Source organism: Phaseolus vulgaris, chromosome 9 (assembly GCF_051622355.1).
Source record: "Phaseolus vulgaris cultivar YP4 chromosome 9, ASM5162235v1, whole genome shotgun sequence".
NCBI lineage: Eukaryota > Viridiplantae > Streptophyta > Magnoliopsida > Fabales > Fabaceae > Phaseolus > Phaseolus vulgaris.
In genome coordinates this window covers 38,964,030-38,985,941 of record NC_143506.1, presented here as the reverse complement: position 1 = coordinate 38,985,941, position 21,912 = coordinate 38,964,030, and the positions used below count along the sequence as shown (strand labels likewise).

Sequence of the window (21,912 nt, the reverse complement as noted above, 5' to 3'; positions counted from 1 at the left end):
AACTGAAAAACTGTTTCTTCCTGCACTGCACCTGCACCTCCATATGTTCTTCTTCTGACACCTTATACAAAATATAAAAATACATTTTCTTTTTTTTCTTTCACTCCCATATTCTCAATTACATATAAAAATACATTTTTATCTTTTTTCTTTTCACTCCCATATTCTCGATTACATATTTAGATGTTAATCTCGAATTCAAAAATAACTTATGAATTATGTAATCCAAAATATATTTAAAAATAATAATATTTCAGATTGTATAATTTGAAAGTCTAGATTTGAGAGTAATTTCCGAACTGGCTTTCAGATAATATAATCCAAAAGCTAATTTAGACTTTCGAATTATGTAATCCAGAAACTAATCATGTATCTGAAAAAAAACTTTCAGATTACATAATCTGGAAGCTAATTACGAATTTGGAAAAAGACTTCGAGACGAATTTGGAAAAAGACTTCGAGATGTAATCCAAAATATTGCAGAAAAATTTATGGATTGGGGAGGAAGAAGTAAGACCATAATCTTTAAACTATGCCTCATCTTATAATGCAATCTGTATAGCAATATACAACCTACTGCGCTATATATACACTACACACCACTCTTATCCAAACAAACTCCATAACCAATACATCTATAATCATTTCTGTTTTCAAGCTAATAAATTCTTCAACTCTATAATGGTCAAGGATCATTCATCAAGTGATGCCTATTAATGTGACGACCTTTCAAATACATACCTTATATAAAAAATTTGGCGGCAATGTATTGGACTGTCGGCCCATTCATTCAGCTTTCAATCTCAAGATCTCCTTGGCTGTCCTACGCCGGAAGTAAGGCATGTTTTCCTACAAATGAAAAAGAGTATTTCAATTCTCAAACAAAATAAATATTTATTAAAAAGAGTTTAATTGCAGTTTAGTTTCGCAAGCTATATAGTACAAACACGAACACAAAAATACATATAATTTATAAAATATAAGATACGAAAACACAGATCTATATTATATAATTATAAATTATATAATATAAACTGATAATAAAAATTATTGTGTACATGTTTCAGTTTTTTTTAACATAAAATATGTTTCTCATGGCGGATTTAAAAAGATTTGTTCTTTATTTTTATAATCATGATAAAAATTTATACAATAAATTTGAGTTTTTAGAAAATTAATGTATTTTTTTTTATAAAATTGTGTTAGAACTGTACTAGAAAAATCCAACAAATATTTTTTGAATTTAACACTTCACGGATACGTGGTATAAGTGTCAGTGTTTGATACATATGTCCAATACGAACATGTCATTTAAGATACGTGTCCGAACCTCATTACTCACAAGTATTGCAACAAGTATTGCAGCTGTACAATTTTAGTTCTTCAAATTTCAATTATATCAGTTGGATCTTTCCATATATCACAAACAATCTTAGTTCCTTAGGTTCTAATGAATCAATTGGGTCTTTCAAATATCAAAATTCAGTTCCTACTTCAGTTGGAATTTTCTGAGAGCTAAAGTCACATAATATTGATACTCAGGGACCCAATTAACGCAATTAGAATAAGAAGGGCTAAACATACTTGCGATAACTAGGGAACCCAATTGACACAATGTAAATCTGAAGAAGTAAAATCGTATAATTATGATATCTGAAAGATAAAAATGTAATTAAGCTATAATATTTCGTGAAAGCACATAATAAGCATCATTGAAATTTTGGTGCAGGTCTGGTTTAAATACTTGAAGAAATCATTTTTTTGTTGACTTTAACTTTGAAAATAAAATAAAAAAACGATTCTTTATTGAAATTTAAGTTTGAAACAAACATGCTAAACAAAGTTCTGGGCACGGTACTTTGGTAACAGATTAGGATTTTGTCATGTCATGCACCATATGCGAATATCACCAATTTAAAATATTTCAGGCAATTAATTAAACATTTTGTCTTAAAAGCATTCTCGCACTAACACTAGAACACAAGTGAATGACTACTAGGTTATGGATTTGGAGAGATTTAAAGAAAAAAAATTCTGTTCCTAAATAAACACGAGAGTTTCTAGATATAGACGTGTAAGAAAAAGAAAAATATTTCAATTTGACAAAATATATAGAATGAAATGCTCCATGTCCTACCTGGTCAAAATACAGCTCCAGGCCCCTGCTATAAAAGTCCACATATTTGATCATAAACACCCCACAATCACACCTGTTTAGATACGAAAGAAAAAAATTGTTTAAAAAACATTCACCAAAAACCTCTACTAGTTTGAACCATTCATAGTTGCAACGGATACTGAAAACTTGGGGCGTGCAAAGAGGAAAAATAAGGTATAAAAATGGAAAACTGTTAATGTCAAAATGTTACATTGTCGTTATATTAAAATTAGAGTTCTTCCGCAGAAGTACATATAAAAAATATCTAAAAAATGCAGAAAACTGTCTAACTATGAACAAGTTTCTTCACTGTCGTAAATTAATCAATTACCCTAATAAAAGAACACTCTAGAGCATTTCCATACTATTGATCACTGACCAGTTAAATACAATATATTTTACTTAATAATTTTATTGGTCATTCAATAAAAAAACTTGTGTTGCTCTTAGTAATCTAACCAGTCCCTTTTTTTATGTACATTTATTATAGTATCTCCACAATAAATTTTAGTTTAACTTAAAATTGTACTGAAAATATATTCATTATACAAAGGAAGAAGTTCAAGTAAATAAAAAATAAATTTATATGCTTCAGGATACTTTGTTCACAAAATTCTATTAGGCTCTTTATCTGTGAAAGACGACATATTTGTGGGTTTTTTATTTTAAAAAATGAGTCAAGAGCTACAATTCACCGCATACATCTTCCATTCTGCAAAATTGGGGCAAAATACAATAAAACTAAACGATCCCATAGAGTGATTTGCAAGATCAGAATACAAACCCATTTTTCTGAACAGGAAGGTCTTTCACAAATTCTTTTTTCCAGGTATTTACACCAATATCTTTTCCGTTCTTGTCATTTACTTCATCCGCAAAATATTTAGCCTGAGAGACATCAATGAAAAATAATAAATGAACCTAGCAACAGCCAATTGTCAAATAAACGCATATCTTTCCTCAGTTCTTACAAAGTAAAGACATAAGTATTAAATTTCAAAACTTTGTCACTATAACTTAAACTAAAGACAGCACTTGCTACAATGGCTACCTCTGGTGTTTTAAGTGTAAGGCACCAAAGGCTAGACAAAAGCATGTACCTGACCAAAGCAGCGTGTTAAAAGATTTAAAAACCAACAAGATCAATTGACAATGCGGGTAAAACACAGTTTTCATGTCATATATAATTAAATTTGTTACTTAGAGTATATTGAATGTATATGCAGCATCCTTAGGAAATAGATTTATCTCTACAGTATATACCATTATAAATCAATTATCTAAATGTTTAAATTCATATGCCACAGACAAATTTCTAAAGTATAGAAATTTAAGCAATAATCACAGTTTAATTTCTATTTGAGTAGTTCAATTTCTAATTTACTAATTCTCTTATTTTATATTTATTTCCCAATTACATCTATTGATTTATTTTTTATTTCCCTCTAAGTTGATTTCATGCAAAGCCTTTACAACAGTTGGTGTCCTAGTTTGTAATTATAAATTTTTTATTTCTTATTTTCCTTGGTTATTTGCTTAAACCCACCAGGTATATTCAATCATTTTTGTAATCGTTAACAAATTTACTTCTTTACTTTCTTTTCTAATCCACTCTTTTTATGATTAATTACTGGACCAAGGTATTGAAGATGCATGTTTGATCTTTGATCTACATATGTTGTCAACAGCTGGCACATTAATTATAGTTTTGTTTTCCAGTTTGAAGGACATACTTTCCTACTTTCCAAAGCAAAAAAATTTAGAAGGAACTTAGATGGCGGATTGGCATTCAGTTAGAAGCAACTAAATAACAAACAAACACATTAAATAGACAAACAAGATTTTAAACCCATCAAACATACCATAAATTTGCTTGGAGTCAAGAAGTTGACAATGCAGGTAATTCGAGAAATCTACCCACAAACAATTGATGACCTATTGAGATATAGACAATTTTCCTTTAACTTAACCTTAGGTGACTTGTTGTCTATTTGAAATAAGATACAACAACAAAAAAATTCCAACTATTGAAAATTAAAATGGAAGGCAAAGTCCAAATCAAAGCAGGAATGAAATTTCAAATTTTTCATATCAGACATGGGGTCAATCATATCACTCTAGCTCCAAAAAATCCTCACATTGCAAAAAGCACACAGTAAAAGGACAAAAATAAAATACACAAAAACAAATGTTTGGGTTCTCATGAAAAAATATTAACGAATAAAATAAAAAATAGTTCCTTTCCTACTTTGGTTATAATTAACATAATAGATCTTGGAACGTGGAATTTCCGGTTAAATTACTTGAGAAAAAACTTTACCAGCTTTTCTAGCACAGAACTATCCTCTCCTTTCATTGAGTCAAGATACTGCAATTTCTTATCTTCATTATTGATAACTGCCAAGCACCAATGTATCTCTTGATGGATAGGTACAAATATCTGGTAATAACAATAAATCAGGTGAAAGTTCAGTACAAAAACCAATCTAATTTACTAGACGCAAAACAAAAAATTAGTTCCAACATAATTACTTTATCACATTCAAGTAAACTGTATCCCAATTTCCGTTGGCTTGTCCATCTTCTGACAGATTTGAAATCATAACCATTCGGACCACTTATTAACTGCGATAACATTCAAAATAATAGATATTATTATGTGGGCAATATGACTAAATTATAAACATAATAAAATGCATATCATATTGAGATACTCGTTTCTTTCCATCTGTGTTTTGATTCATTATAATATTAATGAGTGACTGCCAAACATAAAGAATGTTAATAATTTATTGGTCAACCGTAAGCAATGCTTCAAGAAGGAAGTGCCCCCCTCTCCATAGTAATGTTAGTGGTAATCAATATCAATCATCTGAAAGTGGAATTATTTTTCTACCTCAACACTAAATAATCATGTGAATGAAGAGTTATCTTATCCTACCTTTTTGTAGAAAAAGGTATTGAAAAAATGACATTTCAGAAATTTATGTGACTGTCTTTGTTCCCTCTCCTTCAGCAATGTTAAGTACAAATTTATCACCTGCACAATAAAGGTACATGATCTATCACTGAATTTCATGGTACCAAAATTTCAAATCATGATACAGTTAGATACTAAATTCTTCTCTAATTCAGCACCTCAACAAAGGGATAAACAAATAATATAGCAAACAAGTTTACCTCATCATTTAACCATCCAGTTGACCTAAGGCACCGAAACTTTTCTCCAGTAATCTCAATATTAGAATTTTCATGGGTAACCAAGATTGTCCACCTGAAAAAGCAATGAGCTTACATTACAGATTACACTCAACCTCCTAACATCCAAACCATAAATTCATACCGGTTGGCAGAGAAGGCACGTTCAACCTCGTCTTCTTCCTCACTACTAAGAGCAACAAATGGTTCTTGCAGCACTTCTGGTTCCTGTAAATCATAGCAATGCACAGGGTAAATTGACAGTAACATTTACCCTGCTTCTCCTTCCCCAACAAACCACACCAACTCAACTTACATGTTAGTACTAAAAATAAAAAATAACTCAATTGTCTATTTCCACTAATAAATACAACCAGTTGTCACACTTTACACCCTTCAATTTTCCAAAATTCACACTAAAAATGGAGAAAACAAAAAAAAATGTCAACCAGAAACAAAAATACAAACAAAAAAAGACATTCTTATTCCTACGAAATTATGATAAAAAAATAACGACTTCACAAACACACACCCACAAAAGAACAAACTACTACTAAGTAACAAAAATAACACCCAAACAACCAAACACATAAAGATGGTTGATTGCTAAATGCTAAACAAGAAATCATAATCACCTCATCCAATTCCTTCTTAGGCCTCAACAAATTAAAATGGTCCCTGCGCTTCTCATTCAGGTTAATCTCAAAATTCAGCCTCTGAAACGTGCCATTTCTCCTCCCAACATCCTCAAGCAACTTCTTATACGCATGAACATTTTCAACATCAAGCTGCGTCTCAGGACCCCACAACTTCCCTCCACTCGCCACCTTCAACTCCGCATTCCTCAGCCCCGAATCAAATGACAACGTCGACAGCGACTGCTGCTGAACCCCAAACCTGTCACCATCACCACGCGGCTCTTCCACACTCGAATCCGCGCAAGGCTCATCACTCTCCGCGTCCACTACAATCACCTCCTTCCACTTCTCCACCACGGTCCTATACTTCGCCAACGCCGAACGCTTCGCCTTCTCGAACTTCGCGATCAGAACGTTCCCCATGGCGTCGCTCCCGCGAGCGCCAACCCTAGCAGCGAGTGGAAATTTTGTCCGCCGGCAGGGCGCGTGAACCTCCCTCGGCAACGGCGCGTAAAGTTCCGGATACCGGGAGAGTCGCGCGACGACGGTGGCGGCGGACGGAACGGGTTTGGTGGATAATTTGGAGCGTTTACGGGAGGGATCCGAATTGGTGTAGTTGACGTTGATGCATTCTTGGGTGCGCTTGCGGTTAGTGGTCATCGCACCCATTGATTGATCCAATTGGAAACGCACAGTAATTGAAACATGTCCACCGCGTGAATTTGGGTTTCTTCTGTGGAAAATCTAAAACCCTACACAAATTTTCGCGGGGTTATGCAGTGACTGTGACTGACTGAGTGATGTAGTGCGGGTTTATTTGAAACTTTAACTAGTCCGTGTCCGTGTGTAAAGAATATTGATGTTTGATGTTTAATAGGGATGTTGTTGTATTTGTGTAAAGAATATTGATGTTTTATATTTAATATGGGTGTTGTTGTATTTTTTTTATAACGAATGCCGATGTTTAATATGTGTATTAAAGCTACATATAAGTATTAAGTTCATAAACAATAAATATATATATATATTAATTTTTTTTGAAATGGTTTTTAAAAATAAAATGTTGATAAACTCCAAACTCAAAAACAAAATATATATATATATATATGTATTTTGATTTTTTGAAATGTTTTTTAAAAATAAAAGGTTGATAAATTCCAAACTCAAAGTGATCGTATTTTAAATTATATTTATTCTATCTCAATGAATTTGAAATTAAAATATTATTATAAAATTTTATTTTCTTATTCAGTTTCTTAAAAAAATTATATGTAATAAACGGATAAATTACACATATTTTTTTTTCTTACTCAGTCATATAGCTTGATATTAGAAACTCCTAAAAATTGTATTATTATAAACTTTAATTTTCAATTTAGAAACTCAAATTGAATTTGTGTTGTTGTTTTCTCGACATGTTATTATTCACAATTGCACCACACATTCTGAAGACGATGACTTGCTTCTAAATTAGTGAAAATTGAACACTTTTCCATTTAATCTATCACTTCATTGTAAAAAATTATATTAACTAATTTATTTCATAAAATGAAAAGGTGGTTTAGTGCATATAATTATATTTTTTTCATGAATTGAAGTAAATATTTATAATGAAATTAAAAATCAATTAATATTTGATACCGTCAAATGGTAATTTAAAATAAGCTAATATAGACTTTGAGAAGGAATGTGTGTATGCCAATATATATTATGTAATTTATTCAATAAATTTAAAAATTAAATACTAAGTGTAATATTCCTGTGTTGTTCAAATTTATTTAAATATAAAAAATGTAACTTCAGCATACCAAAAATATATCAGAATATTATACTGTGATGAATTTATAGTTTTATTATAAAATATTATGGAAATAAATTTTATTAGAAAAATACTTTTACTTTTTTAAGATTAAAATATTAATTTTCAACTATTTTTATGGACTAAAATTAAAAAATAAACAAATATTATAATTTATTGAACATTTATTGTAATTTATATTTTTAACCTAACTTGCATGTCTTTCATTTTGCATAAAAATAAGAGTCCTAACTTTTATTATGTGGTGAGTCTTGTTGAATGAAACATATAATATAATCCTAATTGCATCTAAAGTTAGGAGTTATTTCTTCCTGCACCCCAACAAATTACTTCCTGCACCCATCAATTTTGGAAAAAAATATTTTATCCCTTTTGAAAATGAGTTCCAAAATACTTTTTTTTCTAGGATATTTCTAGAACATATTTTCAGGAACACATTTTATGAATTCCAGATTTATCTTTTTAAAAATTAAAAAAAAATATATTCCACAAAGAATATTTCAGAATGATTTTTTGCCTTCAAGATTTCCTTTTTGGAGAACACATTTTGCTTACAAAACCTCTATTCCAAAAATATCTTTTGCTTACAGAATCTTTATTCCGGAATCATCCAAAATTTTCAAGGATAATTTTGGTATTGCATAGAATGTAGGGGTGCATGAAGAAATACCCAAATTAGGGATGATAGATTTGTCTTCCATCTGGTCCACAAAATGCAAGTCAGGTTAACCCGTCCCGCATAGAATATAAGGATTGATTTTACTAACTTGTCCCGCATAAAGGTTAACGAGCAACTCTGCGGGACGGTCGCATAAGAATTTTTTATTTTAATCCAATAATTAAAAAAAAAATCTTATTGCATACTATCCTAGTCTAAGTATTCATCTAGTGAATGGATAAAACATAAAAATTCTCAAAAATTATTTGACTTTGAACCTAAGTACAACAATTATCCTTGTTAGAACCTAAGCCTATATTTGTGCAGATCTATTGGAGTACTCCTTTACCAATGCTCCAAAAAGTGAAGGCCTTTCTAGCAAACGTGATGGCTTGTCATATTCTTTTGAAAGCCCTGTCAAAAATTCAATCACCCAAATCATTGCTATAGCTATTGCTTAACTGGAGAAAAATTGTGTTGAAAGTGTAAAAACATTGGCAATGGTGGAAGCTACACATTATATGAAATTTGCAGTTGTAGTTAATTACCTGCATCAATGACTAAAACTTTGTCACAGTCCATGACTGTAGGTATTCTGTGAGCAATGCTGATAATTGTACGATCTGCAAAATCCTCACGGATGATTTTCTGTATCACAGCATCAGTTTGTGAATCAACAGATGCTGTTGCTTCATCCATGAACAGTATTTTGCTGCGTTTTAGCATGATCCTTCCCAAGCACAGAAGCTGTCTTTGCCCCACACTCCAATTGTCTCCACCATCAACCACTAACAAGTTAAATCAAGTACACTGTGTCAGCTCATACTTTCACCAAGAACAACATCATGAAGCAATAATAAATATCAGTGTCAGAATATTTTATGAGAGGAGTTGACACCTGAAGCCTCAAGTTTCTCAGACTTTGCAGCCACCACTTCTTTCAGTTGGCAACGTTCTAGGCTCTGCAGCAACACAGTTAAACAGCTAATTATTAGTTTTGAGAATCTCAAATTACAATGAACTGAAGTGCACTCATGTTTTCATGCATGTAACATGCATAGTTTTCTTTTTCTATACTTTTTCCCCTTTTGTAGTGCACACATACATTTTCAATTAGGAGTAGAAGTTAGAACTTCATGAGACACTTGTGGTGGCCAAGTTTTGATGTATATAAGGTTGATGTATACAGATTTTGATGATTTTCAGGGTTTTTTGGGGTTATGCATATACACAACGTGTCAAAGTATCATTTTCCTTCAACAAATCACAGGACTATGCACTCCAACAAACATAAATGCATGTTTCTTTCTGAATTATATACCTTCCAGATTTCTTCTTCTGAGTACAGTCCAAGGGGATCAATGTTGCTTCGTACTGTTCCTTGAAAGAGAACAGGATCTTGAGGGATAATTCCAAATCGAGACCTCAGATCATGAAGGCCCACAGTGCAAATGTTGATCCCATCAACAGTTATTTTCCCTGCTGAAGGCTCAATCAACCTAAATAACACCTGAATGAGGGTTGATTTCCCACTCCCTGTTCGACCAACAACACCAATCTTTTCTCCTCCTTCAATGGTGAGAGAGACTCCTTTCAGAACCAGAGGAGTATTTGGCCGATACCGAACCTGTTCATCACCATTTAACAGCAAAGGTTATATATGAAGCAGTTACTCAATGCAGGTTTCCAATATCAAAAATTCATCACCAGTTTCCACAACAAAATTGTATTATATGCCTACTTTTTTATGCACAAAAAATCATCAAAATTCCCTGCACTTCAAATGTTCCCTAGTATGAAAATACCATGTTACCATCTTCAACCTTCCATGCTAACTAGTGTCCTTAATTTTGAAACAAACAAGTTCATGTAAAGGAAAACAGGGGAGATAGTGTTCATACATAGGTCCTAAACTTGTTGAAGATTTCGTCATGTAATGTGAAGAAAGCTTTTTAAATAGTCCCATTGGAAATCCGATATCAACTAAAAATAATAACATTTTATAGTATACATTCTTATAAACGAGAGTCATTTAAAGTCTATCCTAACGAGAGTTTGTTGTTGACTTATTCAGGTTATCGGCTACTGGAACCCATAATATATAGTCTCACGCACATTTCATAGTACATAAGTGGATGCAAACCTATGTTGATTGTCACCCCCATTTTAATTTGTCTTGAGTACTAGCAAAACATACAATTTTTTATTTTTTTTTGAAAAAATTTAAGCCAAATATAAAGAGTATGTACTTAGATGTTTGTGACTAGTATGTACCTGCAAATTGTTTAACTCAATGTGGCCATGGCTGGGCCAATTCTTAGGAGGAGAGCTATCAGCCATTTTCCATGGCGCTTCTGAGGGAAGGTTGGTGAACTGCTTTATTCTCTCAACTGAAACCATTTTGTTCTCAACAGAGCAAGTCATTGTTATAGTAAATGCCAAAAGACTACTCAGAGCCAAACCATAGGACAAAGACAGACCAACATATTCTGCAACAAGTGGAATAATCCTTGGTCAGCAACATTTATCTAAATGTTATGTATGCATGCACCAGATCTCATAAATATATAATTCTGTATACAAAATAAATCCAATATTTGTTTAGTTCTTCTTTTATCTTCTCTAACAAAATTCATGACATAAGAATTGACCATAAAGTCACATGTTAACATTTGAATTGGTAGGAGGTGAGGGATCTGGTGTGGTGTACCTGGCCTAATGATAGCACTTGGGAGAAAGATCATAAAAACAGTGGCAATGCAAAGGAAAACCACTCCCATGTAGTCCAAGCGAAAACCAAGCCATTCATTAGCACCATTGTTGTGGAAATCCATTCTCAGACTAGCATTCACTTTGTCAATATTTTCTTGACAAAATGTGTTCTGTTTTCTGAAGCCACGAATGGTCATAACACCAGCAATGGTTTCTGAAAAGTGGTGAATAACAGGAGCTTTGGTGATGGAATCAAGGCGAGTCAATTCCCGAGAAGATGCAAGGTAATATTTCTGCAAACCAGAACAAGGAAGTGTCAAAAATGCACTGAATATTTTGTTTTTACTAGTAAAAATCACAAATATCAACAAAACTCCATCAAAATAAGAGTGAGTGGACATATCATACCCTATACCAGTTATTAAGATAGAACAGTGGGATCAAGAGGAAGACCGTTTCCCAAGCATTTTGGCATGTTACAAAGAGAATGCTGATCACTGAGAAGTATGCCACCATTACGAAGTTTACTAACATTGGAATTGATATGTCAATCCAAAGTATATCAGTAGATACCTACACATTTCACAACATAGTAAGTCCAAACATCAACATTTAAAGAATATGTTAATTGTGTAGCATAGACACAGAGACTGACACAGAGATACGTATATTCTCTAACAAGAGGATACAAATCTATATATTATATAATTATGAATATATAAATTGACAATAAAGATTTATGTGCACTAAGTATGTTTCAGTTTTTTTTGGAGCAAAAAAATGTTTTTAATGACTGATTCAAAAGAATTTGTTCCTTATTTTTATAATCATAATAAAATTTATACAATATTTTTGAGTTTTTAGAAAATTTATGTATTTTTTCTTTTTAAAATTGTGTTAAACTTGTGTTAAAATTGTCAAAAATCTAATAAATCTTTTTTAAATTAGACACTTCACTTGTACGGGTCATACGAGTGTCGGTGTCCGATACATGTGTTTGATACGGACGAGGAGCTAGTTTATGCAGTTTAGTAACGAAAATTAACTGAGGAATATGGTTAAAACTCACACGACTCAAAATTCTGCCAGAGGGAGTGGTGTCAAAGAATGACATTGGTGCATGCAAGATGCTTTGAAGCATTCCACTGAAGAAGCTCTGAGATGTCTTGAGACCCCAATAGGTAAATAAGAGTGATCTTGCCATCACAACAAAAGTTACACCAACTGCTATGCAAGCATAGACAGTGATGAATGTAGAAGGAGCAAAGTTACTGCCTTCTGCAGTTCCAATTGCTAGCCAGTAGTCACCAGCCAAGAAAGACAAAATCCATGTTAGAGACATTGCCAGCATCAGAACAATACCCCACCACCCAAATGCTTCAGTGAAGTAGTGTTCATACACTTTCAGGTTCACACGCCCAGTTTCTCTTTCCTCATCTTCAATGAGTTTTGCTGTGGTGTTAGCTGACTTAGCTTGATCTTGAGGTTGCTTTTCACCTTCCTTTTCCTTTTCTTTTGAGGGGATTCGAGCCAGTTTTGGAGACTGAATCGAATCATCACCACCTTTATCGCTAGACTCAGCAATCTCCATAGAGGATTCATGAGCAGCCACAAGTGCACCAAAATCCAGACCTGCATTCAGAAGTTCATCATACTTCCCACTTTGCACGATTCTCCCTTCTCTCATCACCTTCATGATGGTATCAGAAACAAGAAAATGTGCTCAGTTGAAAGAATTCGACTACTAGAGGTTAAAATAGGTGAGAGTGAACGACACCATTGACAGAAGAACACTTCAGAGTAAGAGAAAGAAAAGTGATATATTGACAACTTGCACCAATCTACAATCTCATTTCTCTGCTTAAAATTTCAATTTTGCATGAAATGATGAAAATAACCTTTCTTCATATTATCAATCACATATTGTATAATGTAGCAGGTTGCCAAAGTATTGTAAGAGAAAAGAATTGTGCGTTTACACTTACCATTATACAGTCAACATTATGCAAGAAGTCAACTTGGTGGGTTACAAGTAGAATGGTCTTGTTTTTAAGAGCCCCCATGATACATTCCTGCAACAAGGTGGAGAAATTAGAAACTTCGTTATTGCCATTGTATTGTAAAAGGCAATTTATTGATGATGGAAGCCAAAATGTGTTGATTGATTCATTGGTTATGCAAAATCTTCCATGGTCTCTGTGTATTTGTTACACATAGATGATTTGTTTTTCCTTTTATTCTGGCATGAAAAACATTACATCAGTAGAAACTAAAAACTATAAAACGTTTAAGGAAATGTAGTACACCAACCCCTATAAGGATATTAATATATATATTATATGATTATGAATTATATAAATTGACAATCAAGATTAATATAAACAAGTATAGCTGGATTTTTTCATTGTGGAGATGATTTCCATGACTCGTTCAAAAGTATCATACGCATGTTAGTATCCGAGTATTTCATGCGTGTTCGACACAGACACATCATTTTTAAGAGACGTGTCTGTGCACCATTTTTAAGAGACGTGTCTGTGTTTATAGTGAGCAAATTCTTGTAGTTATTTACTTACCTTGAAAATAAAGGAGCCAGTTTGTGCATCAACAGCACTGAATACATCATCAAGGAGATAGATGTCACAGTCTTGGTATACAGCTCTAGCAAGTTGTACACGTTGCTTCTGACCACCACTGAGGTTAATACCCCTTTCTCCAATCTCAGTTTGGTCTCCATATTCCATCATTTCAAGATCCTTTTCTAGGCAACACACTCTTATAGCTTCCTCGTACTTCTCTCTGTTCATTGGTAAACCAAACATTATGTTCTCTTGGATTGTTGCATTCTGAATCCATGATGTCTGTGCTACATAGGCTACTGACCCACAAACTCTGACCTAAAAGATTAAAGAACAAAAAAAAGTAATGACAACTGTGAAAACATTACAAGAAAAGTTTCGTATGCTGGAACATTCACAATTCAACAAACACATTTATCCCAACTAGGATGTTCCCATGCAATTTTTTACAAAAACATAAAAATTGTAAGACATTCTTTTACTAAAATCTTGTTAAACAGATATACAGGTTTCTACTTCTTGTTATCATTGTTATATTTATAATTTGAAATTTCTATCATATTTGTTGGTAAATAACATAATCTTATAATTATCATCTAAATTTATGATCTCAGTTTGATAAATATAAATATAGTGTGAGTAAAAATACAATTAAATGTATAATATTATATTTAAATACAATGAATAGTTTGATTTAATTTTTTTATATTCAATTCGAAGTGCAAACCAAATTGTTTAGCTAAAAAAAATAGATTTTAGTTTTTCTTGTGTCTAATCTCTTCTAACACCCTTAATTCCCATCATCACTAATCAAAAGTAGTGTATAAAGTTATGTCTATGGTGGTAAATTTTGAACTACTTGTGAAAGCCATGGATCCTACACAAAAAGCAATGTTTGTGTTGTTCAATTTAAGGGAATAGATTCTCTTATATATGAGTTTCTACATATCATACCCCTATGGTGTGAAAAACTGATGTGAAAAACTTATGAGAATTGATATATTGATAACCTGTAACAGTCTATAATATGTTTATTCGTCTAAATTTCAGTTTTTATATGAAATGAAAAAAAAATATTATTTTTTCTTAATCATGTTTATTTGTCTAAAATTTCAGTTTTTATATGAAGTGACAAAAATAGTCTTTCTTCTTACCATAAATTACAAATTGTATCTGGAGCAAGTTGTCATGTATCATTACTGAAAACTTATGTCTCTTTCTTTCTTGGTAGGCCTTAAATGTGACAAGAAAGGCACAAACTTTACAAACAAACACAAAGGCATCAATAAATAACCATACTAATAATCTTCAATGCAACAAACACAACATTTATGGAGAATAAGTACACATACCTTTCCTGATATCTTGATCATTTCCCCTAACAAAGAAGCCAGCAAAGAAGACTTGCCTGACCCAACTGTTCCCACAACAGCAGCATGGTCCCCTCTCTTAATTTCCAAGTCTTCAACTTTCAGAGCCACATTGGCATCTGCATCATCCCAGGAGAATTCCCCATTCTTGATCTCCACAGCAATGTCACCATCACATCCCTCCAATCTCTCCACTGCACCCTCATCCATTTCCTTGCTCATCATGAACTCATCCAACCTCCCAAGAGATATCATCGCTTGGGAAATCAAGATGAGAGCCTGAGGGAAGGTCCTCACAGGCTCTTGCAAAATCTTGATCACTGAAGTGATTGTGAACACAGTACCAGCATTCAAAGGAGCACCCTGAAGAATGGCAGCTCCAAATGTGAGAACACACACCAACAAAGGAGCAGTGGTCAGAACCCCCATGTTGATGGCAAAGTAGTACAAGAACTTTCCAATCCAACCATGTTCAGCTTCTCTAAACTGCTGAATCTTGTTGCCAAAGTACTCCTCCCAGGCTTGGAACTTGATCACACGCATGTTGTTAAGCAACTCATTGGTGGCCTTCATCCTCAAGTCACGGCTCTTCATGATCCTGAACTGAAAGCTGTTGCTCTTCTTGGTGCGAATGAGAGTGAAAATAAACACCAAGCTGGTTCCAAGCAGTGCTGCAAGTGCTGACAAGCCAATACTGTTGTAGATAAGAGCCAAAGCTGCAGCTACTTGCAGTGGCATCAACCATATGGGGTGAAACTGCATCATCAAATCTGAGAGCTGTTGTGCATCAACAGCCATGTGATTCACAATCTGCCCAGTGCCATGAGCCTGCCTTGAGGAACTTGAAAGCCTCAAACCCTTCTTGTACACTGAAGTGATGATGCTGGAACGCATCAACATGCCTAGTTTCTGAGAGTTGAAGTTGAACTGGTGCACAGAGAGGACCTCAACTGATTTTGAAAAGAACAGGATCAGAATCAGAATGAGTCCTTCAAGAGGGGTGCTGTCTTTCCTTGAGGTGAAGTCAACAAAGCTCTGAATAAGCATTGGACCAACGTACATAACCGCAAGTCTTATGACTGCAAGGAAGCCAGTGAAAGCTATGTGCCTCCAGAAGCATCTGAACAAGGTGACACCAACCGGGTGCTTGCAGTTATCCTCTTCCTTCGGCCAATTGCTCTGGAAAAGCTCTGACATTTTTTCTGCACGAAACTCCAGAGGAAGAGAAGGCACATCATTGAGCTTCAGGGGTGCTCGGTAGCCTTTGTTCAGCACAGGGTTCATCCAAAGCCAGAGTATTTTGGAAAAAACAGAGGAATGAGCATAAGGACTCGAGTTTCTGTCATTGGAAAGGCTCTGATATGTTGCAACATCATCAGAAACTCCAATCACCTGAATCCCCGTTACCCCCTTCGTTGCTACCACGAAAAGGAACGCAGAAAGTGGAAGATTAACCAAAGAAAACACATCATCCACTCTCAAACTAGGCTCCAACCTCGCTCCATCCACAGTTACAAAACGAACAATACCTGAAAACGGTAATGATACGTTCAAAACTCACCATTTTTTTATATAACTCACAATTTTTATATAACCACGTTTTCCTACCTGAAATGGCAAAAAAGCACGAAACCACCATGTTTCCAATCCAATACATTCTCAGCGAGAAAGGGTGCTCTGAAGCTTTGAACTTGTTCTCGTGAACCAATAGGATCACAACCACCATGTTGGCCACAGCTTGGAAGAGCCGAAAGAGCGCCTCTATGACTGTCCATGAAGAAAGACTCGTTTGAGTGAAGGCCAAGACGCCAAGAACAGTGTAAGCTGCGAGCAAAAGGGTGGTTACCAAGAAGGTTAGTTTGAACAAGAAGGTGACTTTATGCTCAAAGTGTTTCTCATGCAAAAGGGGTTTGGTGGTGGAAGAGGAAGAGCTATGTGGGGAAGAGAATCTAGAATATAGTTTAACAGCTGCAAAGGCTGAGAGAGTGAGCAAGAAGATTAAGTCAATAGCAGAGAGAATGAGTCGTTGAGGACATGGTGATAGAAGAAGGAACCTTAACCACTGAACTGTGAGAAACGCAGTAGGGGAAGATGAATCTATGTCCAAGGCGGAGCAGGAAGGGGAAGTGAGCCAAGAAGGTGGAAAGGAAGAAGACATGTTCAGATGAAGTGGTAACAAAGTTTGAAGGTGTGGTGACATTGATGTAGATATATGTGAAAGTGGTGCAAGTATGAGAAGTTTTCACTTCACATGATGATCATGAATGCTGATGAGGATGCTGAAGAGAGTGGCGGTGAGAAATATGGTGAGAAAAAGGAATGTGAATTGAAAAGGGAAAAGTGGGGTCTGATATGGAAAGTGGTGTGTGAAACGAGGAACCATTTGTGTAATGAAATTGCTTGGTGTGAATAAAATAAGGTTCCATGCGAAGCACGCATCTAGAACAAGAAGTAGCGTGGGGGTGTTAGAGGATGAGGTCAGGTCCACCACTTTACTGTGGATTGCAACTATATATAACTATATATATACATATAATGAAGGTTGAATACGTTTCTCAAATTCTTAAATGATGTGTTCATATGGATACTATTACTTTAGTTAGGTTTGAAAACTCTTGTAAGATGGTGTGTTGGTATTGGATACCAATATTTTGTCGGATACATATATTGCTTAAACGTAACAATTTTAACATCGTTCTAACATAATTGTAAGAAGAAGAAAAATATATTAATTTTTTAAAATTTAAATTTATTGTACAGATTATAAAATTAAAGAACAAATTATTTTGAACTAGTCATGAAAAACATTTTTCTACTTTAAAAAAATCTGAAACATACTTCTGTACATAAATTCGGATCCACGCTATTTTCAACTCCCCGAAACATTTCGTCGCTTACTACGCCCTTCCTCATCTCCACCATAAGTCTTTCTTCGTTTGAACCTTGCCGTTCACTTTAAAGCTATGTCATCCTAAAGTGTTGCTAGATGGAAGGATCTTATCAACGTTTATTGTCAATTTATATAATACATAATTATATAATATATAGATTTGTGTTCCTGTGTCCTAAATTATTTTAGAAATTATAAGTATCTGTATCTTCAGTGTCTCTGTGTTTGTGCTACATAGGTTCTAACACAATTTAAAAAAAATACAATAATTTTTCAAAATTTCAAATGTATTGTATAAATTTTTATTATAATTATATAAAAAGAATATTTTTTATTACAAAAATGCTAAAAAAACTCAATCATACTTATTCACACAAATCTTGATTGTCAATTTATATAATTTATAATATTTATAATATATAAATATTAAAAATTACACATGTCAAAGTGTATGAATATGTATGTGTTATATAGTATATAACTCATGTTGTTTTTTTTTATATAAAAACTTTCATGTTAGACATTATTATATAACTTGACATCTCAGTTCTTTTCATTTCTATTTTTTTTAAGTAGTTTAATCATAATTTAAGGTTTATAAAGTGTGTATATGTGCTATATAATATATAACTCATGCTTATCTTCCTTCAGATTTATTACCTTCCTCTTTAGTTTAATCATAATTTTTGCTTGTGTTCTTAGTATTCTTCTTCATTTACTCGTGTGAATGGATATGTTGGCAAAATATTTTCATGCTCATACCAAATTGTTTCTCAAGTGTTTCTTCTTTAGATTTAATTCTTTCAAAATTTATAAATTAAACAGAAATAATAAAAAAAAGAAAAAATCTATAAATTAAAGATAGAAAATACAAAAATAATGATATCCACATATATATGTATATATGTAAGTGTAAGCTATTAATGTAGTATTTAATTTTTTAAAATATATACGTTTTTATAACAGTATTAAACATGGTAGCCACTAAAATTTATTATGATTCTTAATATACAACATGGTTAAGAAGAAAATCGATCTTTTATAAAATATTTTATAACTTTTATTGAAGTATTAAATTTGGTTTTCTTTATTTGTCTCTTGAAATATTATGTGTGTGTTTTATTAATAAATAACTATAAAAAAAAACATTTTAAAAGTGACTAAATTTAATATATTAATAACATTGTTTTTACATATTGTTGAGTTTGTTAACATATTTACTAAATATTAATTTATCAGGTTTAATGAGATCTTATACATTATTTTCTCTGTTATTTCACATATATAGAAAAACATTGTGCATTCTAAATATTATTTTTCCAATTTTTTTCTGAAAAAAAGGGAATAATTTTTTTCCCTAATCTCGTGCTACACGCGCATTAATGGTCCATTCCAATAAATATTTCAAAACAAAAATATTTAGCAACAATACAATTAGAATAGAAGTTTCGTATTTTATTATATACTAAAAACAACACCATTTTTAAAAAAAAAATACTAAAACATCAATTAATTTGAAATAAAAAAGATTACATGTTTAATATAAATCATCAAGGAGGATATAAACTTTACAATAGGAAATTATCTAATAATTGTTTTCGGTTTATTATTTATTTAATCTTTCTAAGAATTTATAACTTATTTTTTTATTTAATACTTAATCGTTTTAATCTTTATAAATACTATTTTTCAGATTATTATATATGTTATTTTTAATGTCTATTAATCCGTATCATCTGAAATTGTTGGATGAAAATATTTAGAGTATGTATAAATTTTATTTTATTTTTTTGAAAAATATAGTTTTTCCCATGATTTTTTTCTTGTGACATAGCTGATAAAATATTTATACTTTATTATTAAGTTGAAATAATAAAAAATCGTCCCAAATTAAAATAAAAACTATCACCACATGCACTGTATTAAATATTTTTTGTAGCATAAAAAAATATTAATATATTTTTGCTATTTTCAGTGTTTTGTGTTGCTACGTAATGTCACGTGCCATGGACTTGGGTCCTGCTAGAGACTCTTTATCATAAACTTCATTCTTTTATTTAAGGTCACCTTTTCAAATATCTTTATTATAATAATCAAATTCTTATATAAACTAATACACTTCCATAACACTAGAGAATAAAATAATACAAAATCTAATAACCTTGTAAAATTAGTTTACAAATATTAGATTTGTACTTAATTATGAAATATTTATTTATTTAGTTAATGTAAAGTTTTCAACACATTTTTTTAGTTTAGATTTTTTATAAAATATGCATATATGTCATACGTGGTATATATGTAATTTAAAAAATAAATAAATCATAAATTTGAAAAATAACTTTATGATATTTGAAAAGTAATAATTTTTTAAATTTAAAATTTGAAAGGTAGTTACATTTCAAATTTTAATTTGAAAAGGTATTTTTAAAAAGTTTTGTTTTTATATTTAGGCACATTGATGGGATGTGATGTTGATTGTTTTTTTTTTATTAAGTGAAAGAAATTGGTCCTCCTTCAACTAAGTACGTGAGACATTTTTCTCTTCATCAGACAGTCTTGTAAAAGTGAGAAAATGGTAAAGAATGAAAAAATCAATTTTGTGATCATCTTTTATCAACACTTTCAACTCATGTTATATAGTTTAGATCCTTCAACTCCGGTTATATAGTGTATGAAACTATGTATTGTGAATGATCTGATAACGGCTCAATAACGGTGACATCATAAGTATAACAATCTCTTCCTATAATATACTTTATATGACTCTTATATCATATTGAAGAGTGGGTTTTAACTCAAACTGACATTATTATATCTACACTGCAAGAAAATCTTTAAATAGTAATCAAATTTATAGATAAAAAATAATTAGTCACTATATTAACTAAATTAAATACTAATTTAGAAAAAAATAATATTTATATCTAAAGTGGTTTCTGTTCTTAATAAAATTTTATAACACAGTTTCTAAATTTGCATCCAAATTAGCTACTTAAGTTTTAGAGACTAATATTTTAGATTTTAAATTAGTCTATAGAAAATTAATAGAAACTATTTAAAATATAAAGTAGTAAGTAGCTAAAACTTTGGTAGCTAATGGTTGAATACCAATTTATAAAAAAAGTAATCATAGAAACTACTTTAGATATCAATATTATTTTAGTTTATAAGATGGTCTCTAATTTAATCAAATAGTAACTAACTATTTTAGTATCTGAAATTAGTTTTTATTTAATTATTTTCTTGTAATGCTGATTAAGCTCTCCAAAATTTTCTAATCACTTTTTTTTAATTTAAATACTCAAATTTAACATTTTATCTAAAAGATAAGTTAATTATAATTTAAATGAACTAGTTACAGTTATACAAACTTGAAATATAATCAGCAAAACCTTTTTTTAAGAAGAAAAAAAAATCTCAAATAGTTTATCACTAATTATTAACATTTATAATAAACCTGAAAACACATTTCAAATAATACAACCACTAAAGCCAAAATCAAAACTCTTGAAAAGAAATGAATCTGCCAAACAACACTTTGTATTATTAATATTGAAATAAAGTATTTCACTTTTAAAAGTAGAATATGATTCCAAAATTTCTTTTGAAAAATGAAAATTAATGATGCTAATTAACCTTTCAATGGAAAGTTAATCTATTGCTACCGACAGAAAACACTTATCACCAATTACTTCCAAAGTTTTAGTAACAATTTGGTATATAACATTTAAAGAAAGTTTGATTGAAACAATTTAATTTTTTAAAATATTACTAAAGCACAATAATTAAAAATATATTTTAAAAAAAACTTAGATATCTATGACTAAGTCTTTATTTGAATTACCGAGTGGAAAGTAGAAATGAAAAGAAAATAAGAGAAATAGAGT

At 31.8% G+C, this 21,912-nt stretch overlaps 2 protein-coding genes across 4 annotated transcripts; both read right to left on the bottom strand.

Annotated features, from left to right (window-relative positions):
* Positions 1-519: 519 nt before the first annotated feature.
* Positions 520-6,972, bottom strand: LOC137821700 (ubiquitin-like-specific protease ESD4). Of its 2 annotated transcripts, XR_011082868.2 has the most exons (10): positions 5,992-6,972; positions 5,502-5,584; positions 5,339-5,432; positions 5,100-5,198; positions 4,691-4,783; positions 4,479-4,598; positions 3,210-3,258; positions 2,943-3,046; positions 2,138-2,210; positions 520-849 (listed from the first exon to the last, which is right to left on the bottom strand). XR_011082868.2 is itself a non-coding variant. In XM_068626415.2 (9 exons), the coding sequence occupies exons 1-9, from the start codon at positions 6,661-6,663 to the stop codon at positions 787-789; spliced, it is 1,401 nt and encodes a 466-aa protein (XP_068482516.1). In that variant the 5' UTR covers positions 6,664-6,966; the 3' UTR covers positions 520-786. The 2 variants fall into 2 exon arrangements, 1 of the variants encoding a protein (XP_068482516.1); XM_068626415.2 differs by lacking the exon at positions 3,210-3,258 and having other exon boundaries at positions 5,992-6,966.
* A 1,496-nt stretch (positions 6,973-8,468) lies between these two features.
* Positions 8,469-17,519, bottom strand: LOC137820256 (ABC transporter C family member 4). 2 transcript variants are annotated; one of them, XM_068624227.2, is made up of 12 exons: positions 16,741-17,519; positions 15,115-16,661; positions 13,760-14,080; positions 13,169-13,255; positions 12,253-12,873; positions 11,592-11,756; positions 11,182-11,476; positions 10,746-10,960; positions 9,793-10,098; positions 9,370-9,433; positions 9,020-9,259; positions 8,469-8,885 (listed from the first exon to the last, which is right to left on the bottom strand). In XM_068624227.2, the coding sequence occupies exons 1-12, from the start codon at positions 17,330-17,332 to the stop codon at positions 8,785-8,787; spliced, it is 4,554 nt and encodes a 1,517-aa protein (XP_068480328.2). In that variant the 5' UTR covers positions 17,333-17,519; the 3' UTR covers positions 8,469-8,784. The 2 variants fall into 2 exon arrangements, with proteins under 2 accessions (XP_068480328.2, XP_090151170.1); XM_090295044.1 differs by lacking the exons at positions 15,115-16,661; positions 16,741-17,519 and adding an exon at positions 14,917-15,016.
* Between the last annotated feature and the right edge of the window lie 4,393 nt (positions 17,520-21,912).